At 44.5% G+C, this 27,552-nt stretch overlaps 1 protein-coding gene across 3 annotated transcripts in view; it reads left to right on the plus strand.

Moving 5' to 3' along the window:
* The first annotated feature begins 5,858 nt into the window (after positions 1-5,858).
* The window catches only part of PKP2 (plakophilin 2), a 177,227-nt gene continuing 155,533 nt past the window's right edge, over positions 5,859-27,552 (plus strand). Inside the window, exon 1 of one of the 3 annotated variants that reach the window (XM_073621734.1) lies at positions 5,859-6,997. In XM_073621734.1, the coding sequence (XP_073477835.1) occupies positions 6,784-6,997 (214 nt within the window). In that variant the 5' untranslated portion in view covers positions 5,859-6,783. The remainder of the gene's footprint in view (positions 6,998-27,552) is intronic. The other 2 variants (XM_073621733.1, XM_073621732.1) reach the window with 2 other exon arrangements.

Consider the following 27,552-nt stretch of genomic DNA (forward strand, 5'->3'; position numbering starts at 1 on the left):
GGCATACCAGGCCCTTAGGTCTAGTATGGATTATAAAGGGAAGCACCTACGCCGAAAAAACGGCGTGGGGTCCCCCCTAAAATCCATACCAGACCCCGATCCGAGCACGCAGCCCGGCCGGTCAGGAAAGGGGGTGGGGACGAGTGAGCGCCCCCCCTCCTGAACCGTACCAGGCCGCATGCCCTCAACATGGGGGGTCGATGCTTTGGGGGAGGGGGGCCCTGCGGGGCCCCCCCCACCCCAAAGGACCTTGTCCCCATGTTGATGAGGACAAGGGCCTCTTCCCGACAACCCTGGCCGTTGGTTGTCGGGGTCTGCGGGCGGGGGGCTTATCGGAATCCGGGAGCCCCCTATAATAAGAGGGCCCCCAGATCCCGGCCCCCCACCCTATGTGAATGAGTATGGGATACATGGTACCCCTACCCATTTACCTAGGGAAAAAGTGTCAATAATAAAACACACTACACAGGTTTTTAAAATAATTTATTGAACAGCTCCGGGGGGGTCTTCCTCCGGCTTCGGGGGTCTTCCTCTGACTTCGGGGGTCTTCTTCCGGCTTCGGGGGTCCCTTCGGTTCCTCTTCTCCCGGCGCCCGCTCTCTCTGGCCTCTTCTCCCGCTGTTCCAGTTCTTCTGCCGGCTCCTCCGCTGTCTTCATGCCGCTCTTTTGCCAGCGGAGGTCCTGACTTCTGGGCTTCTTCCCTCTTCTCTTCTCCAGATGTTAACACGACGCTCTCTCCGGCTGGACTGCTCTCTGAGCGCTCCGTTGTGACTTATATAGGCGGAGACCACACCCCCTTATGCCGTCACAGTCCCTGGGCATGCTGGGACTGTGACGTTTTAGGGGGCATGGTCACCGGGTGATGTTGACCACGCCCTCTTATGCCGTCACAGTCCCAGTAGTAATATCAACATTGGTCTCTATTCTTCTCTATGCAAAGCAAGCAGATTATGGCTAGTGGGAGGGGCCAGCAGGGTACTGTACAGGCATACCCCGCTTTAAGTACACTCACTTTACATACACTCGTGAGTAAGGACATACCCGTGAGTGTATGTAAAGTGGCTCTCAAGCTAAAGCTGCAGCTGAGTAATCCGTGCACGGATAGTTCAGGCTCCTCGCTACTTGGAAACACACTCCCTGACCCCCCCCCCCCCTACAGCCCCGGACACCCCCACTACAGCCCCTGACACCCCAGAAGTGAAAAAAGGTTTTGCTTCACTTTAAGTACATTTTCATTTTACATACAGTGGGGACGGAAAGTATTCAGACCCCCTTAAATTTTTCACTCTTTGTTATATTGCAGCCATTTGCTAAAATCATTTAAGTTAGTTTTTTTCCTCATTAATGTACACACAGCACCCCATATTGACAGAAAAACACAGAATTGTTGACATTTTTGCAGATTTATTAAAAAAGACAAACTGAAATATCACATGGTCCTAAGTATTCAGACCCTTAGCTGTGACACTCATATATTTAACTCAGGTGCTGTCCATTTCTTCTGATCATCCTTGAGATGGTTCTACACCTTCATTTGAGTCCATCTGTGTTTGATTATACTGATTGGACTTGATTAGGAAAGCCACATACCTATATAAGACCTTACAGTTCACAGTGCATGTCAGAGCAAATGAGAATCTTGAGGTCAAAGGAACTGCCTGAAGAGCTCAGAGACAGAATTGTGGCAAGGCACAGATCTGGACAAAGTTACAAAAAAATTTCTTCTGCACTTAAGGTTCCTAAGAGCACAGTGGCCTCCATAATCCTTAAATGGAAGACATTTGGGACGACCAGAACCCTTCCTAGAGCTGGCTGTCCGGCCAAACTGAGCTATCGGGGGAGAAGAGCCTTGGTGAGAGAGGTAAAGAAGAATCAAAAGATCACTGTGGCTGAGCTCCAGAGATGCAGTCGGGAGATGGGAGAAAGTTGTAGAAAGTCAACCATCACTGCAGCCACCAGTCGGGGCTTAATGGCAGAGTGGCCTGACGGAAGCCTCTCCTCAGTGCAAGACACATGAAAGCCCGCATGGAGTTTGCTAAAAAAACACCCGAAGGACTCCAAGATGGTGAGAAATAAGACTCTTTGGTCTTATGAGACCAAGATAGAACTTTTTGGCCTTAATTCTAAGCGGTATGTGTGGAGAAAACCAGGCACTGCTCATCACCTGTCCAATACAGTCCCAACAGTGAAGCATGGTGGTGGCAGCATCATGCTGTGGGGGTGTTTTTCAGCTGCAGGGACAGGACGACTGGTTGCAATCGACGGAAAGATGAATGCGGCCAAGAACAGGGATATCCTGGATGAAAACCTTCTCCAGAGTGCTCAGGACCTCAGACTGGGCCGAAGATTTACCTTCCAACAAGACAATGACCCTAAGCACACAGCTAAAATAACGAAGGAGTGGCTTCACAACAACTCCGTGACTGTTCTTGAATGGCCCAGCCGGAGCTCTGACTTAAACCCAATTGAGCATCTCTGGAGAGACCTAAAAATGGCTGTCCACCAACGTTTACCATCCAGCCTAACAGAACTGGAGAAGATCTGCAAGGAGGAATGGCAGAGGATCCCCAAATCCAGGTGTGAAAAACTTGTTGCATCTTTCCCAAAAAACACTCATGGCTGTATTAGATCAAAAGAGTGCTTCTATTAAATACTGAGCAAAGGGTCTGAATACTTAGGACCATGTGATATTTCAGTTTTTCTTTTTTAATAAATCTGCAAAAATGTTCTGTGTTTTTCTGTCAATATGGGGTGCTGTGTGTACATTAATAAGGAAAAAAATGAACTTAAATTATTTTAGCAAATGGCGGCAACATAACAAAGAGTGAAAAATTTAAGGGGGTCTGAATACTTTCCGTCCCCACTGTACATGCTCTGGTCCCATTGTGTACTTAAAAGTGGGGTATGCCTGTACATAGCTTCCTGAAAACCCCACAGTACTGCTTTCAAGAGTCCTCAGCCCTGTGAACAATGGACTGGTTCTTAGGAGGAGTTATGCAAATAACAAAAATGTCTTGATGGGTGGGAGTAAGTCTGGAAGAGTGGGCATTCCTAGGTAGGATACCTTTGCATGCAGCGCTCCCTAAGGTCACGTTCACATATGATGCTGAGCCTCCATGACTGAAAGAACTGAAATCCAATGAATGAAAGGGGTAGGTCAGGGACACTCAGGTTTGGGAGGAAAGCACTGAATGATGCTGGACGACGTTCAGCCAGGAAATAAGGCAGGCTCAATCTAATTTGTTGCAGCTTCTAATGCTCATTATGAAATGTCCACAGTGTGCAGTGAAATCAGAGAAAGAAATATTAGTATAGGAGAGCAGCCTTACAATGGTGCTAGACTGAAGGGAAGGCTGGGAAAGTTTGCTATATAATGAGTGATATACAGAATGATATGGCAGAGGGTGGCAGGGTTATGCTATTACTGTCAAATCTCCCTTACCTATTGTATTTCTCCCTTTTCTCTTTAGATTGAAAACTTGTTTGAGCAGGGCTGTTGTTACTTGTGTTTCACATATTTGTGTATAATATAATGTCATTAGAGCAGCCCCTGTGTCTCCACGTTCTGTACAACTCTGTAGGAGATGTTGGGACTATATAAATCACTAGCGACAGTATCTATGTATTAATCCATTATATTGCTCCATAATAATAACCTGCATGCATCATACATTCTAGGAGGAGAACATCTGGGGGAGTCAGAAGGATCTGGGTGTTCTGGTATATTATAGACTGAATAATAGCCTGCAATGCCAAGCTGCAATTTCTAAAGGTAGCAAAATCTTTTTTTGTATTAAAGTGTTACTAAACCCAGGACCCTGCATTCACTATATCTGGTCTCACCAAAATTTTTTAAAAAAAAAGGCGTGCGGTTTCCCCCTAAATCCATACTAGACCTCTAGGTCTAGTATGGATTTTGAGGGGAACCCCCACGCCAATTTTTTTAAAACAATGGTGTGGGGTCCCCCCCAAAATCCATACCAGACCCTTATTCGAGCATGCAGCCTGGCAGGCCAGAAAAGGGGAGGGGGATGAGCGGGCACCCCCCCTCCTGAACCATACCAGGCCACATGTTCTCAACATTTGGGGGGTTCTTTGGGGCAGGGGGGCTCTGCACCCCGCCCACCACAAAGCACCTTGTAACCATGTTGATGGGAACAAGGGCCTCTTCCCCACAACCCTGGCCGGTGGTGTGGGGGTCTGTGGGCATGGGGCTTATCGGAATCTGGGGCCCCCCTGGGGTACATTGTGTCCCTACTCATTCACCAAAAAAAGTGTCAAAAAGAAATAAAAACACAGAGACAGTTTTTGACAATTCCTTTATTTAAAAAAAAACAATATCCTCCGGTGTAAATCAAGCGTCAATCATCATGAACGCCACCGCCGACCAGGAAAAAAAAAGTTCTGCACCCGCTGCTGGCTCCCGCCATCTGCCCGCTGCATGCTGAGTTGATGATGTCACAGGGGGCAGGGTCTAAGAACTGTCAGACAGTGGAGCGGGCAGGTGGTGGGAACCAGCGACGGATGCGGTGCGGTGGCGGCATGCATCGTGATTGAAGCTGGATCTATACCGGGGGACATTGTTTTTTATTTGCCGGCCCGTTCCTTAATAACCAGCTAAAGACGCCAGTGGCCGCCGGCTCCAAAAGTTCACATATGAACTGTATCTAAATCGCAGCTGAACCGTTATACAGCTGCTTTGGAAATTCACAGTGAAGAGAAAAACGTCACTGGACATGTGCGAACCTAGCCTTAATGTTGCAGCATTTTATTTTTGTTTGTTTTTTTTTATTTTGGCTTTTTTTATGGGAGGCCATAGTTTTGAATGTCCTATGGTGACACTCACTCAACATATTGTACCTATGTTGTGACTCTAGGACCTGGACAATTCCCCCCCCCCCATCCCCCTGCTCTTTTCCATAATTAAGGTGAGGTTTTCTGTACTCCTCAGATATTCAGAGATAGCTGAGAACAATGTAATAGATATGAGTGCAATGCAGCAGACAGCATGAGAGGTTATCAGTTTGTGATAGGATTAACAGCTATTCTTATGCACTTATTGAACAGACATTGGAAAATATTTTAAGGCTTCATGTAAACTGTTGCTGGTAAACGGACGTTTAGGAGTAGTTGGGCGTTTTTTTTTCCAGCTGCCTCTGAACTCTCCTCTATATTATCTTATCAGTACATGTACACAGGGTCATTTATAGTCTTTTCTAGGCAGTTGAGTTTAGAAGCATTTTTTGGGAAGCAAAAAAATGCATTCAGGACGGACGTTCAGAGGCATTTGAAACGCCAAACGCCTGTAACAACTTATAAACGCATGTAAACGTGGTAACTCGCTTTTAGCCATGTATTGTTTACAGGTGTTTTTAATTTTTGACTATTTTGAAGAAAAAATACGATTCTAAACGCAAACGTGGCTAAACGCGGCATGTAAACGCGGCAAAACGGGTTTTTAAATGTCGGTTACTATCTGTCAAGTTGCATCGTTAAGAAGAGGATGTAAAACGTACCATGTACATTAAGCCTTATTGGTATACTTAACAATCCAGACAAGAGCAAATGAGAGTCATTTTTGGTTGGAGTTTACATACCCTTTAAATTAATTCCATGTTACTAAACATGTCGTGATTAGGTATTTAGTGTTCCTCCAAGACTAGACTGTATTGTGTTTGGCGATGATGAAGCATAAAGAATATTTGCAAAGCAGACTGGCTGAATGCACGTCCCCAGTTGTGTACACAGCATTGGACCTGAACGTTAGCTGTGACCTGTGTAGAGAGGTGCCACTCCTCAGCCCACTCCTCCTGCGCAGCTCCTGGCAGTGCAGCCTTTGTGTACTGCTGTGTACACTCCTCTCCCCTCCCTCCTCTATACTCTACAGCCCAGCCCTGAACCTCAGGGACATTAAAAGCTGAGTTATCTGAGGAATCCCAGGCTGGAAAATCTAGGTGGGAGGAGGCCTGTCAGTTACTAAGAGAGGAAGCTGTGTGTGTGTGTGGAGGTGTGCATTGTTGTGTGAGCTTTGGAACACTGTGCTGAAAGCTACATACTGGAACTTGCCGAGCTCTGGGGACTGCACCAACTGGGACAGCGTGTACTGCTTCTTGCAAAGGGACCCTGATCGGAAAGCTGAGCCAAATACAGGTGACCGACCCTTTACCTGCACCTGACGTGGACTGCAGGCTGTGTACTGGGACGTGGCATGCGCTGGAAGTGTGTACTGGCGCAGAGAACTGACTGGAGGGTGAATTTTGGGGTGTCCAAGGGAGGCGTGTATCTAAGTCGACCGTTACTGGGGATTGGCGCTGGCATGAAAAACTAACTGAAGGCTGTATTCTGGGACGTAGTGCCTACTGGAAGTGTGTATCACCACCGACAAACTGTAAACTGGATCATAGTATTTACTCAAGGTTGTACATTGGGATTTTGAGTATACTGGAGGTGTGTACTGGAAAAGTTGGATAGTGTTATTAAACGTGTACTCAAGACCTTAGCCTGGGTATTAAGTGTACCAAACGTGTGTACTAGAACAAAGAACATACTACGGTTTGTAATTTGGGACCATCCTGTATCCTAGATTGCACACTGGGGTTAAGAACATACAGGAGGGGCACACTTTTGAAGACAGCTTGTTGAAGGCTGTAGCCCAGAGCACAACAGGTACCCAGGGCTCAATCACTGAATACTCGTGGTGGGCAGTGGTACAACAACCTTCCTGGCACTAGAGACTAAAAGCTCTAATAGCACTAGTAGACTAAGTATACCACTTGCATCCAACATGGCAGTGGTGGCATCTCCGATTGGTGAACAAGGCTACATCAGAACAGTCCTGCGCAGAGATAACGTTATGGACTTTGAGAGCTCTACCCTGGCACTGCCGTCCGAAGAGACATTGAAAGTGGGTCGGCAGGACCTCGAGAAGTCCATGCGGATCCAGCACCAGGTCCAGATGACCATGGCCAAGAGGACAACTAAAAAGAGTTTAGCCAACGGTATGTATCTTTGCAGCTTCTACATGTCATTCAGAAGGCAAGGGTTTTGTAGATGTTGGTGGACCAAGAGTCTCAGTGTGGTCTGTCAGTCAACCAGGACTTGTAGTCCTCCAGCAGCTATGGGTTGCACAGTTCTTTTTATACAGTCTGGACTTTTGTAATACAGTTGATGTGGTGTGTAAAGACTTTGCAATGTGCATTGGGCAGCATGGTGGTTAAGTGGTTAGAATTCTTCTCTGTAAGCACTGAGGACTTGGGTTTTAGCAAGCATGCTTTTTGCATGACGTTTATATGTTCTCCTGTCCTGTCTTAGTGCGGTCTTCATCCCACAAGAAACATACTTGTGGATTAACTGGTACCTTACTAAATTGACCCAGGAGAGGGTGTGCAGTAGGAACATCAAATTGAAAGCAGGGTTGCTGGCACTTTTTGGAGTATTTTTCTATGTGATTTGTAAAATGCTGTGTACTATTGCTAATAATTTGTCCAGATTCTCAAGGCAAGAAAGATATATTAAGCCAATTTTGATATAAAAGTGAAGGGTGAGCCGAAGTGTATTCATTTAGAGGGGTGTTTGTTAAATGTTGTTGGGGTGGGTGCAAAGTGTAATGCCCTGTACGCACGATCGGACATTCCGACAACAAAATCCATCGGATTTTTTCAGACGGATGTTGGCTCAAACTTGTCTTGCATACACACGGTCACACAAAGTTGGTCTGAAATTCCGAACGCCAAGAACACGGTGACATACAACATGTACGACGAGCCGATAAAAATGAAGTTCAACAGCCAGTGCGGCTCTTCTGCTTGATTCCGAGCATGCGTGGCACTTTGTGTGTCGGAATTGTGTACACATGATCGGAATTTCCGACAACGTATTTTGTTGTTGGAAAATTTTAGATCCAGCTCTCAAACTTTGTGTGTCGGAAATTCCGATGGAAAAAGTCAGATGGAGCCTACACACAGTCGGAATTTCTGACAACAAGCTCCGATTGCACATTTTCCATTGGAAAGTCCGATCGTGTGTACAGGGCATAAGTGGGGGATGTATAAATGTATATTTGTTTTTTGTCTTTTTATATGAATAAAAATTACCTTAATCGAAAAAATGTTGTGAATATTCAGTGTCAGAGACAACAGACACAAAACAGGATATAGTCAAAGACCATAGACATGATGCGAGATATGGTCAGAGACAATATATATATATATAATACAGGAGATGGTCAAAGACTGCGAATAGGAGACAAATAGTCAGAAACTGTAGACATGATACAAGAGATGGTCAGAGACTGTAGACATAATACAAGAGACGGTCAGATACTGCAGACATGATATAAGCGATGGTCAAACTGTGGGTATAATACAAGGGATGGTCAGAGACTGCGGACAGGATACATAAGATGGTCAGAGACTGCAGACAAGATATAACAGATGGTCATAGACTACAGACATGATACTGGAGATGGTCATAGACTACAGACATGATACTGGAGATGTTCAGACACTACAGACATGATACTAGAGATGGTCATAGACTACAGACATGATACTAGAGATGGTCAGAGACTGTAGACATGATAGAAGAGATGATCATAGACTGTAGACATTATACAAGAGATGGTCAGAGACTGCAGACATGATATAAGCAATGGTCAAACTGTGGGTATAATCCAAGGGATGGTTAGAGACTGTGGACTGGATACAAAAGCTGTTCAGAGACTGCAGACGTGATACTAGAGATGGTCAAAGACTGCAGACATGGAACTAGATATAGTCAGAGACTACAGACATGATACAAGAGATGATCAGAGACTGCAGACATGATAGAAGAGATAATCATAGACTGTAGACATGATACAAGAGACTGTCAGAGACCGTGAACATGCTTAGGAGTTGTATGAGACTGGGAACATGCCTTAGAGACAGTCACAGACTGCAGACACATTAAACGAGGAATAAATCACTGCTATAATAGGGCAATAGGGTAACACGGATTAGTGTCTGCAGGGGCCCAGAGGGTCGCACATAAATGCCAAAGGGCCGCAGGTTGGGCTCTAATGTTTTACTGTATTTTGCTACACATTACTGCACACAGCAATACAACAACCCAGTAAAAAATCACTGTAAAAGACAAGGTAAAAAAGGCGTTACAAAACATCCGTCCGTAACGGTAGACACTGAATTCACCCTTTAATGCAACTGTACTAGGATATCAATGATTGTTGTGTTGTTTATGACCATTTAATACATGAGTGTGTGTTCCATACAAAGAATACACGCTAGCAAAATTATTGAGAAGTCAGGGCCCATTCACACTTATGTGTTGTATCAGTATTATTCATTGTAAATGGCACCCCAATGCATTATATAGTAGAGAACTCCCAACACACCACGGCCCACTGCAATACATGTACTGTGTGTTGTGGTGAGCTATGTCGTTAAAATTGTTCATGTTTGTTTTTTCATGTGTTGTGGTTCAATGCAACACACATTATATGTACCATAGTGCGTGTTAGGCCATGTGTATTAATTCACATTAATGGAACACTTAAATGTGAATGGACCCTCAGACTGCATAATAAATTTATATTTTATGTATTTGAATAAATAAACTGTGGGGGGGATCCTGGAGAACCCCTTATAAGGGGTTTCTCGTGGGTCAGAGATGTTGTAATTTTTTTCTGGAATTGTGCACAATAGCCATAAAATGTATTCTTCTTTGGAGCACTAATATTCTTCATTGGTTGTATCGATTATAAGTCAAGAAATGCAAAGAGTTGCATTGATGCAAAATATGGGCACAAATAGATGTGGGTAAGTGTGCAGATCAAATTCTTAAAGCAAACCCCCAAAACTGCAAGATATAAGTAAATACCCAATAAAGACCCGTAAAATAACAAAACCAGCTTTTGCTGCAATATTCACCTTCAGTCTGAAGATTTCCCTTTCAGTACTTTTTAATTGCCACTAGATGTCCTCAGTCTGATAACCAGCATCCTTCAACCCACTTCCTCTGAGCCCACTCATGCTGGACTCTCCCCCACCATGTGAGTTGACAGTGAAACAGAGAAACAGAACAGTGATGCGCTGATCTCTCTCTTTAACCAATCCATTTTTTATGTATTAATTTATTTTGGTCTGCATAACTGGGGGACATGGCAGGGGCCTGTCAACATAAATACCACCTTTGTGTAAAATTAAGTTTGATATGTCACCACTAGATGGCCTAAACCGGACATCCCAATGGAATGAAACACAAATTGGGCTGACGCCCCTTTAAAAAGGCAGAGGCACGGAATGTCCGTATGTCCTGACGAAGCATACGGTCACGTGTGTGAAATGCGTTGACGTAGGCAGCGCGACAGGGCCCTGCGTTCCACCATGCGCTTCACCAACTAGGCGGCATGACTCCTGCCTTCACAGACTCGCCCCTCTAGATGTTGATTCAATCTCCGTTAGGGGAAATCAGGTCTTTTGTTGAAACTATTGACCCGAGGTCACCCTTATTTTGGGCTATATATGCAGAGTTGGGGGGATTCCAGGTGATTGCACTAACCATCCCAAGTGCTTTCTTGGGATTATACAAGCCCCATTGAGGGCATGAGTGTCCCTGAACCCCAGCTCCCTACTTTATAGCCTCAATAATGATTGAAGTAAGGTTGCTCTGCGCGGTGAACTGTGTGTCGCATGAGTGTGTATGTTGGGCCCTGTCAGTGGCGCTTTTGTGACAACGTTGTCATACATGTTTTTAAACTGAGGGTGTCTGGGGGGTATTGTCCAATTCGGGACTACAATCATACATGTATTTTGGTCTACTATAGAATAAAGGTGTTTTCTATATTTATATTTTTTCTATATACCGTGGTTGGTCCTCATTAAACAACTCAGACCAGGGGTTACCTATCTGGTTCCCCTTCATGCAGCGGGGCGTGTCCTTTGCCTATATATTTTGTGGTACAATGAGTCCCTGTTGGGAGGAATGGATTTGCTTAGATCATTCATTAATAATCTAGATCCTGCAGTGTTTTAGATATGGAGGTAAATGTTATCAGTCAAAGTAAACATTCTTATCAGTGTGTCCTAATGTGCTATGTTTCTGTCTGTAGCTTGTAACCATATGGATACTTGCTCACTACATGTGCAGGCTCTGACACTCACAGACATCCAGCATTCCTGAAACTGGAAACCGGGTCATGATTTAAATCTGACCTCCAGTCTTCCCTTCAGTCTTGCACAATTGTACATGCTCTTCTCCTTTACTGAAATTGCTTACTCTGATTTCACTGCACACTGTGAGCCCCACACAGTGTGCATTAGGAAGCTGCAGCAAGTCAGATAGAGCCCACCTCATTTCCTGGCTGGAGGACGTCCAGCATCATTTAACTCTTCCCAGCCTGGCTGTTGCTGATCCGCTCCTTTCGTTATTTTGAAAACCTGCAGCTTTTATTTAAAAATAAACCTGGTGATCCTGCCATGTAATTTCATGTTCATGCACTTTCTGCTTTATGCCTCGTACACATGTTCCGAATATCGTACGACCATTCTCGCTTAAATAGTCGCAAGTAGAGATTGAATAGCTAATAAAGTCACGAAAATTCTCGTATGGCAGACAAAAAAAGCGGAAGTGATGTAATGTGTTGTAATGTATTTGTATTGTATTTTCGGAGGACAACTATACTGACTAAACGAAAATCGTACGATCTGGAATCGTACGAGGAAAATTTCCGTGTATGTACGATCGAATAATATCGGATGAACGGTGGTGATCGACTGTCGAAAGTAGTGTACACACAATCCGAATATCCGAATATCGTACAATCCTTACTCGGACGACCGTTTTCGTACAATATTCAGAACGTGTGTACGGGGCATAAGGGTGACAAAGCTCTGTCCCTTGTCTCCAAATTGTACTCCTGCAATGTCACCCTGTCGCATAGGCTTTTCATTGGGACAACAAGTGACCTTTTCAACACACATTAGGCAGGCATGGTCCACTGTTGTCAACATCATGATAGAGTGAATACAGACTGGAAATGGCTGCAAAAAGAGGCTGCAGGGGATTCACATCACTCGACAATAACAAAGGATGAATAAAAGTGACAATAAACAAAGTTTGAAAAATTGTTTATGATACGCAGTGCTTTAGCAAACTAAATATCACTCAGTTAGGGTCCTTTCACATTAGCCACTTTTGTGACATCTTTGCCTGTTCAGTTTTTGTCCATATTGTGACAGCAGACCCAGTGCCGGATTTAAAAGGGGGCAAAAGGGGCAACTGCCCTGGGCCCCCTAACAGAAGCGCCCCCTCTATATATAAAATGAATATAAAACAATATAAAAACAATTAGATTAAATAATAATATATAACATATATACATAAATAAAAAATACTTTCTTTTATTAAGTAATATTTTGCCTGCCATCATCTGTAAGGCTGGATTCACACTGCTGTATGGAGTGGCTATTTCAGGTCTGATTTCGTCCTGAATTATTGGCTGAATTTCGGACCTGAAATGGACCAGAAGACGCACAGGACTCCTGTGCAATTCGCTCCGGAGCCGCTCCGAAGATGTGTGAACCGGCTCCATTGAGAGCCGGTCACAATCTCCTGACATGCAAATTGGATGCGAGGAAACCTCCAATTCACAATAGTGTAAACCCAGCCTAAATGTTTTTCCTCTGGTGTGGTATATTGTATCATTTTTAAAATCAAATTTTGGCAGCTCAAGTGACCCAAACAGAGCATAATTATGGCGTGTGTGTGTGTTCATTTAAAAATGTGTGACTGTCATTGAGAATGTAAACCAACTCTGTGTATAAGGTGGGCCCCAGAACCTGAAGTGCCCCAGGCCCCCAAGGTCTAAGGCTCCATTCACACCATGGCGATCCGTTTTGCGGGCAGAATAGCCACGGTTCTGCCCGTGATTCGTAAGCACTGCAAATCGCACGACACCCTCGCGATCCCCGTTACTTAGAACGGCACCCAAACCGTGGCGCGATTTTGGTGAGATTGTTGCCCGAACTTCTTTTGGGCGACAGGCGTCCCGCAATTCTGTTTGCACCATTTCACCGCGATTCGTCTGGTGACAATTGCGGCAAAATCGTGCCGTAATTTGGGTACCATTCAAAGTACCAGGGATCGCAAGGATGTCCCGTTATTTGTAGCGTTTCCGGATCGCAGGCAGAATTGCAGCTATTCCACCCGCAAAACGTAACGCTATGGTGTGAATAGAGCCTAAATCTGGCTCTAAGTAGACCTGCATTGGATCTATGGGTGAGCTGGATGAAAATGGATACATCATGTTACCTCTGATCCATCTCATTTAGGTGTGGAAAAATGGATACAGTTCTTTTCCTATTTTTTTCGCCTACTCATAGACTTGAATGAAGCTTGCGATCAGGTCCACCTGAAAAACTGGCAGCTGGACCTGATTGGAAAGCACGTGTGAAATATATATCTAAACAAAAAACTTTTTTTCTTTTTTGGGGGGGGGGGGGGGGGTTTAGATACAGGATGGAATTTAAGTCAAAGGTTCCCTACTCTACCCCAAATGAAAAAAAAATTTTAGCTAGAGATACACTTTAGGAAGGTAGACATTGCACAATAAAACTGACTAGATGAATTACATCCAAAACACCTAAACATCGCCTGAGGTTTCACAAATTAAACACTTCTGCCAGAGACACGTGTGCACCATAATTAAATCCCATCAACAAAACTCAGTGCTCCCAAACTGACAACATTAGTAGGTAAATTAACTGAAAAATGCAAGTTTCTTTATAGCAATGAGCCTAAACAATACTTTTTAGCAATTATGAGCAATAGAGAGGTAGCAACCATACAATTTTAGCTGCTTTATACTACTGCAAGAAAGTGATGTGTCTGTATAGTGCTAGCTTCATATTTTTGCTTCATAAAAAATGAGGTGGCTGCATAGGTTTTCCTTTTTTTTTTTTATTCTCACCTGGTGATCCTACTAAGAACATACTGTTAAAGTCCATAATAGTATTGATTTTTTATTTTATTGTGAAGGAAAAGCCAACATGCTTCTAGGGTCATAAAAGTCCCCCTTTTTCAGGATCAAAAGAATAAAATCTGCTTCCAAACTGGGCCAAGACATAAGGTCTCTGAAGGGACCATCGGTATTAAATTACCAGATTTCAGGCTATTGACCCTTTTCAGCCCTGAAGATGGGGATATTTACAACCCCTAATGCCATGCACACACGAGCGTACTTTTCGACCGGACTGGGCCGACGGACCGAGTCCGGCGGACAATTCGACCGTGTGTGGGCTTCATCGGACCTGCAGTGGACTTTTTCGGTCGAAAATCTGACGGACTTTAGATTTGGAACATGTTTCAAATCTTTACGTCGGAACTCTGCCGGACATAGTTCTTATCGAAAAGTCTGCTCGTCTGTATGCTAGTCCTACGGACGAAAACCAACGCTAGGGAAGCTATTGGCTACTGGCTATCAACTTCCTTATTTTAGTCCGGCCGTACGTCATCACGTACGAATCCGTCGGACTTTGGTGTGATCGTGTGTAGGCAAGTCCGTTTGTTCGGAAAGTCCGTCGGAAAGACCGTCTGAACCAGTCCGGTCGAAAAGTCAACTCATGTGTACGCGGCATGGGACATGTTGACTTTTTCTTATTTTAAATTTTTCAATTTTAAATAAAGTACTACTCTGGTTTTAATACGTGAAATGGCACTTTAATTTTTTTTTCTGCACGCTACCAGCTCTTCTGGTGGAGAGAGATGTAAATGACCTCAGCCTGTGACTCCTCCTAATGCTGGCTACACACTATACAGTTGTTATATAATTTTTTTCTACAACTTTCCTTTAGGTTTACCAAAACCATATAATATGAAGTCAAACCTAAACACTTTCAAATTGTATGCTATCAGGCAGGCCCTTGCACTACATAGTTGAAGGTAAATTGAAAGGAAATTGAACAATAAAAATTGTATCGTGTATCCAGCTTTAGTCATGCCACTGATGCATTTCGCCCCCCAATGCGACCAATGGTAGAGGTCCTCTAGGAAAGCATATCAGGAGCGTGGCATATGGGGATAAGGCTGGTTACATCACTCTCCACCAGATGAACTGGCGGCATGCGGTGTCTTCTTGTCTCTATATTCTTCAATGCTGTCTAGGTTAGGCACTTGACAGCCTGCACCCATTTAATACAATGGGGCACCAGACTTGTATGCTACTAGAACACCTAAAGCAGCACCAAAAGATATTGCATGGTATCATGAGTTTTCCTAAAGCTGGCCATGCATGAATTTCAGTGGGTTCCTGGTAAACCGGCCAAAATTTGCTCAGTGGGTGACCATGTTAGATGGGCAGAAAATTGTTGGCTGAACAGTGCCTGCATCCAATCAGATGCAGGCACTGTTCAGGTATTTTGACAGCTGGTGGGGCCAGCTGTCAAAATACAATAGCAGCAGGGATTGATTTGGCCATTTGTGCTGTGTAGTGTGGATAGAAGAAACTGTTAGATTTTTTTTTTCCTTTCAGGACTGCAGGCTAAAAGCTCTGGTCAGTTTAGGGACCATCCACGGAAGTCCTAGGACAAACAGAACCACCACGTTTACAAGTCAGGTTACATATCAGTAATCCAGCACTCCTCACTGCATTTTTCCACAGTTTGAGGAGAAAAGTTTTTGTTTTCAGATTTAGTTTAATTACCACGGACAAAAAAATAAAAATAAAAATAGAATTACAGAGTGGCTGTAGCTGAGGAGCTGCTTAGAGCATGTGGACAGGATATTCCTTATCTGTCTGAACACACAGCCCTGAACCTAGAACTCCAGGACAGCCCTAAAGCTATAAACATCAGAGGATATTGTAAAAAAGATAGAAAAAGGAGAGGGTGCACCAGCCTAGTGCATTATTCCGATTAGGTATATTTATTAATAAAAACAAGGTAAAAACTACTCACAAACATGTGGAGAAATATTGCTTGTAAAAGTCACCTTATTTGTGGCAATCATTCCTGAAACCAACAGTTTCCAGATGACAGAGGAGAGGACATCAAGACCGCTACTGGCTGACGCGTTTTGAAGGAGTACCTTCTTCCTCAGAGCCTAGGAGGATATGGTACCTGCTTTATGCACAGTGTGGGCTCCACCTATAATTTACAATAATATAATAGGTGTACATTCCACATCTGGGTTCGGGATTCCTCCAGGAACCTAATGGCTGACCTCCTCAATCCATCACCGACATTGCATAATCTACTCTTCTGTAAACACACATGACCACAAGACTATACATTGTTATTGTGAGGGATGATAGCAGAACCCCAGCCAGAAATAACAAGATAAAGGATTATTTATTTCAGGTACTTGTATAGCGCTGTCAATTTACACAGCACTTTACATATATATTGTACATTCACATCAGTCCATACACTCAAGGAGCTTATACTCTAAGGTCCCTAATGCGCATTCATCCATACTAGGGACAATTTAGACAGGATCCAATTAACCTACCAGCAAGTCTTTGGAGTGTGGGAGGAAACCGGAGTACCCGGAGGAGACCCACGCAGACACAGGGAGAACATGCAAACTCCAAGCAAGTAGTGTCGTGGTTGGGATTCGAACTAGCAACCCTTCTTACTGCTAGGCAAAGGTGCTACCCACTACACCACTTTGCTGCCCAAACTGTGCATTAACTTTACCCATAACATCTTGATAAAAAATAATGTTCTTTAGCAAGGAACATACATTCCACATTAATAATTATGCTATCAAAAATAGTGTGTGCTGTAAATTGCCTCCAGCATTGCTCCTGTTTCTTCTTGCTGGAGGCTGCCATTTTGCTGAAGCCCTGAACAGCAGTAAATCATAAAGTGCAATTTAATGGTTTCAAAAATACACATACATTTCTGGAATGCCAGGATTGTTAACTGTTACATTTGCTTGTGTCCTCCTCCAAACAGTCAAACCATCCAATGGCCGGTGTCATAACTGATCACATGTGCAGTACTATGGCAGTTGCAGATCAAACAGATGGCAGCTTCTGTGGTTGTAGAGGATAGGGGGGTTTATTTCCGCTTCAAGACTGTCAGCAGATCAGCAGATCGGCCTCTACAAACGCAGCAGAGAGAGCAACTGAGCAACTGAGCATGTGCAGAGAAAAACAAGGTATTACTGGATTTTAAACAGTATAGGCACTAATTTTTAATGTTTTACATAGCTATAGAGGAGCTCTAGTCCCCCCCCCCCCCCCCCAAAAAAAAAAAAAGTCAGCAGTTACAAATACTATAGCTGCTGACTTTGAATATAAGGACACTTACCTGCCTAGGGATCCATCGATGTTGGCACCAGAGTCGATTCCTCAATTGGCTTTGGGTGCAGGTGCCAGGCATCTTAGGTAAGGGAAACCAGCAGTGAAGCCTTCACAGCCGGTTTCCTACCGCGCATACAAGAGTCGTGCTGCACTTTCTGAATGGTCCCGCAGTCTTCTGCGACCTGCATGTGTCCCAGAAGGCTGCTGGGGGGGGCGGACATCGTCATAGATCACTGGGGCAATCTGAGCAGGAAGTGGGAGCGGGTCCATGTCAAAACCAGGTACCTGCTCCCCCCCCCCCCCCAAAAAAAGCCAAATGTGGCAGTGGAGGGGGGTGGGAGGATGCAAACAAGCAAAGCTTCTCCTTTTGGATGGAGCTCTGCTTTAATTTTCTGGCTAAAGTTCCACGTTAACAAAGTCAGCTTTGCTGCAATATTCACCTACAGTCCTGAGATTTCCTCTGCAGTAATTTTTTCTATTACTAGATGCCCTCAGACTGATGGCCAGCGAAATACAATCCACCTCATCCTATATATTATCAGAAGTTTTGAACCTTCCCCATTCTAACAAAATGTGTCCCAACTGGAAAAAAAATTCCCCCCTCGTAAGGACACAGCCTGCAATAAATACCCAACAGAGTCTCTGACCATTTCAAATCTATCCAAAAAATAAAAAAAAGATTTTGGCTGGTGTTGGGGTTTAAAGCAAGGCTTTTGCCAAAAATAAGAAGATAGTACATTAGATTAAATAGCCAAACCAGCATTTGCTGCAATATTTACCTTCAATTCAGAGATTTCCCCTGCAACACTTTTTTTTTACCCCTAGATGTCCTCAGTCCGATGGCCTGCATCATTCAACCCATTTCCTCTGAGCCCGGGGTATCCAAGACCCATCCCCAACCTGTGACTGGACAACAAAAAAAGAAGCAACACAATGAGGAACTCATCTCTCTGTCACTCTGCTCTCTCCCCTTATCAGCATTCTTCTTGTAAGCACATTAACTGATTTACTCCTTTGTGCTGCTTCTCCCTTCCTCAGTCTGAGCTCTGCTGCACAGGGACAGCCAGAGGATAATATCAGGTAAATTTAATGTACTTACATGAAGAATATATCTAATGATAGGTCCACTTTATAAAAAAAACACTCAAATTATTGCAGCTCTGTAATCATTAAAGAAGAACTCTGGCCCGCACTGTATGGGTTAAATGCTTGCATTGTCCAGGGGCACACCGAAAAGCTATACTTAACCGATCCTTTGATCCTCTGGAAAACAGCGACCCCCCCCAAATCTGGCAGACTGTTTCTGCAGTCCTCACATCTAGAGCCAGTCTATGGGCATGATAACATTCAGGAACAGCCCATGCACAAGACCACTCGTGTGTGGAGGGGGCAGCAGTGGCAGGGACCGGTCTTGTACTCGGTGGATCAGTGGATTAGGTAAGTATATCTCTGCTCTCCTCACCCTTAGGCAAAAAATGAGCAGCCCCAGTGCAGGGTTGAAAAAATAAAAACAGAGTTCTTTAAAATATCATTAAATGATTTTTCTTTTTTTTAAAGCAAGTTGTGTAAGTACCTAAATCTGAGATGATATCAGCCTTTTGTAGTCCCTGTACAACAGGATCACAGTGTGAGTGGAAGAAGCAGTGAAAGGAGACAATCAGTTCATATGCTAACAAAAAGTATGCTGAGTGTCAGGGAGATTATCTCATGGCTGTGCTACTTATCCTTTCACTTCCCAGTTACAAGCTGGGGGCAAGTCTAGGATGACCTGGACTCAAGAGGATACACATTGAATGATGCTGGCCATCAGACTGAGGACATCTAGTGACAGAAAAAAGTACTGCAGGGGAAATCTCTGCGATAGCAATAGCAGCAGAAGTTGTTTTTTTTATCTTGTTTTTACTTTGCATTTTTATCCTGTCATTTTTTGGCTGGAGTTCTGCTTGATTGGTGTCCTTAGTGCCAGTGCATTGATTGACCACTTTGTCGTGAAGAAAGAGCAACCATCATGCCAGGAAGACAGGTACAGCCTCCTCTGAATGAGTCACCCCTGCAGTAATGACTCATATTTCTCTGTTGTCTGCTGAATGGATTTAAGAACTCCTTTCCTCAGCACATGCTTGATGAATGACTCAACAAGACTCCGAGAACCCGTTCTACGTTTGCATATTCAGCAATAAGAACATGAAGGCCCGCAGCAAACTGACGGGACTCCCTGGCTCGCGGCTCCTCTCACAGACTCGCCTTTCAGGAGGATTGTGTTCACTTCTGATCGGGTCTTGTTGAAACTGGAAGGAACCCCTTTCTCAAAGAAGAATAAAAGAAGGGATTTTGTAAACACATGGCTCCTTAGCCAACTGTTGCAAAAAAAATCTCTGTAACGCAAAATAGTCGGTAAGAGTGCAGTGCTTTTCTTCCAATTTAAAGTGCAGCTCCACCCAAATGATGAAGCTCAGCTTATCTGCCTCCCCCCAGGGACGTACCTAGAGCATTTGGCGCCCGGGACGGATCCTATATCTGGCATCCCCCACGTTAAAATGTAAAAACAACCCACTGTGTCCCCTGCATACCTCTGCATCCTGCAATATCTTTGTCACTACTGTGTACCCCCTCTCCACAACTGCACCTCTGGACCCCTTTACATTACACATCACCCTGCACCTTTGGACCCCTTTACACCTCCCCTGCACCTCTGGACCCCTTTACATTACACAACACCCTGCACCTCTGGACCTCTTTACATTACACAGCCCCCCTCAGCTCTGGACCCTTTTACATTACACAGTCCCCTGCAGCTCTGGACCCCTTTACATTACACAGCACCCTGCACCTCTGGACCCCTTTACATTACACAGCACCCTGCACATCTGGACCCCTTTACACAGCACCCTGCACCTCTGTACCCCTTTACATTACACAGCACCCTGCACGTCTAGACCCCTTTACATTACACAGCACCCTGCACCTCTGGACCTCTTTACATTACACAGCACCCTGCACCTCTGCACCCCTTTACATTACACAGCACTCTGCACCTCTGGACCCCTTTACATTACACAGCACCCTGCAGCTCTAGACCCCTTTACACAGCACCCTGCACCTCTGGACCCCTTTACATTACACAGCACCCTGCACCTCTGGACCTCTTTACATTGCACAGCACCCTGCCCCTCTGGACCCCTTTACATTACGCGGCCCCCGCAGCTCTGGACCCTATTTGTCATGTACCTTAAGGTAGAACCTGAGAAGGAATGAGAAGAAAGTGTCACCAGCACACCAGGATCTCCAAAATTGGGTCCAAAACTTTAATCACATAGTATCAAAAAAAAAAATAGAAGCGACGTTTTGGAGCCACGCAGGACCAATTCATCAGGCACGATTGTTGTATATATCTATGAACTACATCCATATGGTCACATGCCTGATGAAGGGGTCCTGTGTGGCTCCGAAACGTCGTTTCTATTCATTTTTTTTATACTATGTGATTAATATTTTGGACCCAATTTTGGAGATCCTGGTGTGCTGGTAACACTTCCTTCTCATGATTGCAGTCGGTTCCAGCTGTTGGTCATTTCAGCACCCAATTTAAGATACAGACATTTGTGCAGGTACGTGTGCATTGGGAGTATTGCATTGGAGGTTAAGGTAGAGCTTAACCACTTAATTAACTGCTGCAGTTAATTTTTCATATTTCATATTAACAAGCTAATGATTGGTTGCTAGGGCCACCTAGCAACCAATCACCTGGTGGTTAACTTAAAAAGTTAACTCCAGCAGTTCCTCTATTAAGCGCTGCTCACTGTCTCTTTCTCCTCCTGTGGTATAGGAGGAGAGAGAGTGTCACCCAAGTAGTCACAGCTCGGCTCTCCTGGCTCTCCCTGGCTGCCCTGTCACCGCTCGTCTGCACAGCCTGAGCTCGCCCTGCTGTCACCGCATCACTCGCGGGGAGGCACCCGGGGCAGATATCCCACTTTTTTGAGGGGAGCGGGGACCTGGTTTTGAGTTCAGCCACCCACCCTCCTCCTTCCCCAGCAGCCTTCTTGGACACTTCACAGGTGTCAGGAGACTGTGGCCCAGTCACAAAGTGCAACTTCGCGGATGCACAGTAGGAAGCAGGCTGTGAAGCCGCAAGACTTAACTGCTGGTTGCCCTTAGTCAAGATGGCGGCAACAGCACCCGGTAGCCGATTGAAAAACTGGCTCGGGTGAGCACTCCACTGGATGCCTGGACAGGTAAGTGTTAAAAGTCAGAGAATATTTGCTCTTTTTATATATATCCTTATTGTGAACTATATATACCTGCAACACATGTCCATCTGCAAGGTGCAATTCTGAATAAATGGCACTGCATTGCAGCAGCGCATGTGACCTGCAGTGCTGTAGGATGCGGTAATGCTCATGGTAACCAGCGCCTTTTTACGAAAAGCCCTAAGCTGCTATATATAAAAAATTTTATTTTTTGGTTTAGATTTGCTTTTCGCATTAACGTGGATAATAGAGCATTGCAGAATGTGCGCCAGTGGGCGCCTGAAATTGAGCCACCTCTTGCCTACTGTATGCATTCTGTTCCTGTTATTTGCAATTCAAATTTGAGCTGGTTGAGGCGTGTGTCACCGTCTGCCAACACTGCCCATAAGCACCCAGCCAACGTGTCCCCCATCTCTGTCTGTGATCTCCACAAATTTGCATCAACTTCTACAATTTTATCAGTCATCAACTTGGTGTCATGCAGAATGCTGTTACGGTTGAGCTGGGAGGCTTGCAGATTTATGTACTGCTTGCTGCGTGGGCTCAGTGCTTTGTAACTTTATAGTTTATTTTTCAATAAATGTGTGGGATCAAAGAGAAACAATCCAGTGAGATTTAAATAGCATGACGCCTGTTTATTTTCACTTTCAGAGGCAGGAGATGTAGAGTTTGGGTGTTTTAGCGGACAAAAGTTCAATCCACCTGCAGGCAGTGTTTCAGTTAGAAGTGGAGTCTTGCAGGCTGAGTCATCGGCCGGCTCTTTAAGACTCCAGCTGTGGGATCCACACCCCAAGCTTCTAACGTATTTTAAAGCTGAGCATACACGAACCATGAGTGGCCTTTTCAACACCACCAGGCTCAACAAACTTTAAATGAGAAACTGAAGAAGTCGGGTGGAAAATAGTAGGATGAACCATGACTGGTTCCGCATGTTCCGCATTTTGCAGTTCTGCCCTGGGTCCCAGCCCGGGCACCTTCATTTCGAGACAATACAGTGTCCCAGAATGATACTGACACAGATACCCCCTCCCTGGCCGATCTGATGCCCCAAAAAAGGCTGCCGCATTGCCGCTTTACTCACTGACAGTACTTGTCCTTGCCGGCCGAGACCCATTTTACCTTGTTCTACGCTACCCAAACTGGTTTCTAGAGCCTTCTGGCTTCTAGCATCCAGTGACGTCACGTCACCAAAGAGTGAGACCAAGGCCCCAGCTTTCAGAGAGGAGGAGGCGGATTTAACCTCCACTGCGCTTAGTGCTTTAGCTCCACCCACCTCTTCCTCCACCTTCTCAGGCGGCATGCTTAGAGGGAAGGGAACTGCCAGAATTTGAGAGCAACTCTCAATACTCAGAGGTGAGGCCGGGCAACACCATGTGGATGGAACACCATGTGTGTAATGAGGCACTGACTGCAGATAGGACGGCGGATGAGCTGGAAGCAGAGGACAGATGACACCCTCGGAGGGATGGAAGGACACATCCTTAGATCTCAGGGGTTCATGCTGGGACTTGTAGTCCTTTACTTTTGGGGGATGTGAACCCCCACCAAAAGTGAAGGACTACAGGTCCCAGCATGAATCCCTCAGAGCTGAAGATGTGAAACCCCCGCTCCCCCAACTAGTGAAGAACTACAGGTCCCAACATGAACCCGTGAAATCTATGAGGTCACACCCTTAAATCTCAGGGGTTCATTCTGGGACTTGTAGTCCTTCAATTTTGAGGCAGAATCACATCCTTAGATATCAGGGGTTCATGCTGGGACTTGTAGTCCTTCACTTTTTGGGGATGTGACCCCCCAAAAGTGAAGAACTACAGGTCCCATCATGAACCCGTGAGATTTAAGGGTGTGACTGCAGCCGTTAATTGCTTGTTTTGTCAAAGGAAGAGAAGCTCTATTACTTACCCGATACTCTGCTCCCCCATGCTCTGACAGTGGACTGTACCTCAGCATCATCACTTTCAATGCAGGGCTATAGGGGGGCCTGACTGTGGGAAGTCAGAGAAGAAAATGACCTGATTTCACCAGGAGTTAAAAATGCCCAATCTTTGGAATTAGGGGAGGAATAGTACCCCATCGTTGGTGTCAGTGAAAGGAATAGTGCTCCATCATTAGTGTCAGTGGAAGGAATAGTGCCCCGTCACTGGTGTCACTGGCAGGAATAGTGGCCCAATGTTGGTGTCAGTGGGAGGAATAGTGCCCCATCACTGGTGTCAGTGGGAGGAATAGTGCCCCGTCACTGGTGTCAGTGGGAGGAATGGGCCAATGTTGGTGTCAGTGGGAGGAATAGTGGCCCAATGTTGGTGTCAATAGGAGGAATTGTGCCCCATTGATGGTGTTAGTGGGAGCAATTGTGCCCCATGGTGCCAGTGGGAGTAATAGTGGCTTGTTGGTGTAATTGGGAGGAACAGTGCCCCATCATTGGTGTTATTTGGAAGAATGGTGCCCATGGTTGGTGTAATTTACCAACACTGGTGTCAGTGGAAGAAATTGTGCCCCACTGTTGGTGTCAGTGGAAGAAATTGTGCCCCATCATTGATGTCATTGGGAGGAATGGTGCCCCATCATTGGTGTCATTGGGTGGAATCTTATACTATAATTTGTGTCAATGGGAGGAATTGTGCCCCATTGTTGGTGTCATTGGTAGGAATGATGTCCCATTTTTAGAGTCAGTGGATGGAATAGTGCCCCAAGGGCCAGATAAAAGCAAGCAAAGGGCCACAGTTTGGGAACCACTAACGATTCTGACATTGCAATAACTGATTTCACGACATGAAGGAATAAAGGATCTGGTAAGTAAATCTTCTTTTCTGTGCCCCTGGACCTAAACGATCATATAATCCTTGCAGTGCATGTGCAGTTTCCCAGAGTTGGGGTTTAGGTTGCAAAAGTTTGAACCTTCCAGCAGGTCTTCAGACCTATAAGCTGATGCCATAAGAGAATCTGACTCGCTTGGCTCCATTGAGCTGAAAAACAGAACTTTACATCTACAGTTCCTAATTTTGTAATTCTTCTACATGTGCCTGACCGTTATACTTTGTCCCTGCAGGCTCAAATCCAGCACCAGTATGTGTGCTGTTTATATGCCATTAGGACACCGCAACTTGCATCAAGCCTCAGTTTCAGGCACTCTATATTATATTTTCCTGGTCATTTCACCATTGTCCAAGCCCTGAAGAAGGGGGAGTCCTGTCCCTCGAAATGTGTTGGTTGTGTCTGTTGTACTAAACAAAGACGAGGCCTGAATTTCAAGCGAGATGGAAGTTTTTCTAGGCGCTCCTATTCATACACCCAGAAGTTGTTCATCTGCTAAACAATTGGGCTGTTGTGATCAGAGAGGTAGCAGCCTGATTCTCTACGAAAAAAACCTAGAAATGTGAATCTCATCTATCACTCATTTTAATTACCTTCTACTCACTTTTACAGTCCAAAACACATCTACCAGACGCTCCAGGCTTAGTCCATAAATTAGACTTCATGTGACACATCGAGATCAAACCTTGTCAGGTTCAAGTTTTGAAAACTGCATTAAACAGGCTGGAGCTGACACACCCAGAAAACAGTCACAATGCTGTCTGTCCAATGGGGTGAAACCGCGCAGTGACTCAGTGATTAGACAGGGCTTTCCGCACTCCTGGGACACAATTGTCTCTTGTTTCATTACCTGAATGATGACAGAGAACCTGGCAGAATTTGAATTTTATATCACTATAAGTCAACATTGACCAGTTGATTAATACTCATCAGCAATGTCTGGCTGTCTGCTGCAGAGGCTTCACGGAAAGCAAAATGGCTAACAAATCCACACACCAGTGAATCAAATACACGGGCTGTTCATCAATCCTCCCTATATATACTTTATGTGTAAAAAAATACAGTGTATAACGCATGCCTAATACTGGTACTAGAAACAATTCTTTTTTAACCACTTGATGACCAGCAACGTACCCGCAGGTCTCTGGACTTTGAGTGGTTATTCCGGGATGATGCCTGTAGCTGCATGCACCAACCTGGTATTGTATTTTTAGCCAGCGGTCAGCTTTCTTGTAAAAGCAATCCTAGAGGCTCAATAAGAGACCCAAGTGTGCAGCCAGTGGTTGCGCTATCCGACCATAGAGCTGATTGGAGACTGAAACAGCTTCGGTCATCTCTGTGTTATAGGAAACAATAGCGCAATGGAGCATTTTGCCACTTCCAATTTCACAGTTGTAAACAAACCCTTATGCCCTGTACACACGGGCAGACTTTTCGGCAACAAAGGTTCGACAGTCTTTCCGACGGACTTTTGACGGACTTCCGACAGACTTTCGAACGAACGGACTTGCCTACACACGATCACACCAAAGTCCGACGGATTCGTACGTGATGACGTACGACCGGACTAAAATAAGGAAGTTCATAGCCAGTAGCCAATAGCTGCCCTAGCGTCGGTTTTCGGACTAGCATACAGACGAGCGGATTTTTCGATAGGAACTGGGTCCAGTGGAGTTCCAACGTAAAGATTTGAAACATGTTCCAAATTTAAAGTCCGTCAGATTTTCGACAGAAACAATCTGCTGAAGGGCCGATGAAGCCCACACACGGTCGGATTGTCCGCCGGATTCGCTCCGTCGGACCCGTGCAGTCGAAAAGTCCACTCGTGTGTACAGGGCATTAGTGGTTTGGAAAAACTATCATATTATAATGATCTTGGTATGATCCAAAGTTTTTAAGGGCAGAGGAGAAATCTGGGGTTCTAATCTAATAGAGCCCAGATCTCTCAGTAAAGAGTACCAGTCACTGCCTATTTCTATTACAGGGGATATGTACTGTACATTCCTTGTGATAACAATGAAAGTGATTTAAAAAATTTAAATTTCCCCCATTCCCCTGTGCTTGTGTGTGTCGGTCCCACATGCATGCAAACAGTGATCGCACCACATTTGTGAGGTATCATCACAAACGTCAAATTGAGGGCAATAATTCTAGCAACAGACCTCCCGTGTAAATCTAAGGTGATAACCTGTACAGGCTTTTAAAGCGTCGCCTATGCATTATAAAATGTACGTAGTATGTCGCACAGGTATAAGCAGTTTTGAAGAGTGACTTGTTTGGTATCTATTTACTCGGTGTAACATGTTTTGTATTTTACAAAAGAATTGGGTATTATATTGTGTTTTTGCGCATTAAAAAAAAAATTCTAAAAAAAAAAAAAATATGCGTTTGAGAAATCACTACGCAAATACCTTGTGACATACAAAATTGCAACACCCACCATTTTATTCTTTAGGCCTCTGCTTGCTTATATATATATATATATATATATATATATATATATATATATATATATATATAATGTTTTGGGGTTCTAAGTGATTTTCTAGCAAATTTTTTTTACATGTAAATGAAAAGTGTCAGAAAAGTTCTGGCCTTCAAGTGGTTAATGTGTATGTATTAATGTTAGTGATCTTAGCTTGTAAGCTCCTTTAGGGTAGGGAGTGATGTGAATGTACAATATACTGTATATGTAAAGCACTGTGTAAATTATTGGCGTTATACTGTGTAAATGCCTGTAATAAATAAATAAATACCTGTCCCTATGGCACCCAGCACCTAAAACATGGTAAGATGACATTACTGTGTAATGCTAAATACTGAAAAAAGTAAAAAAAAAAAAAAAATTGCAGGCAGACAGGCTCTTTATTAAAGGAAGGACGTGATATGTCTCTTTTTCAATAAAACAATCATACCTGCCTGTTGGCAATCTTTAGAATAACCATGCACAGCTCAATGTGCATTCTCGGCACACCTTGGCGCCGGAATGAATAAACTGTTATGCACATTTACGAGAGTTACATCCTTTTCGCTGCCATTATAATAAAGAAGGCAGAAGATCCCGAAACTGGAAAAAGACTGAGATGTCAGAACTGGCGAGGGGGCGAGGGAAGGTAAATATAGGGCTGCTTGAAGTACATGTAAACCCTAAGGCCACATTTGCATGACCGATAACATGCAGCCACCGGATTCC

Source organism: Aquarana catesbeiana, linkage group LG03 (genome assembly GCF_042186555.1).
Source record: "Aquarana catesbeiana isolate 2022-GZ linkage group LG03, ASM4218655v1, whole genome shotgun sequence".
Taxonomy (NCBI): domain Eukaryota; kingdom Metazoa; phylum Chordata; class Amphibia; order Anura; family Ranidae; genus Aquarana; species Aquarana catesbeiana.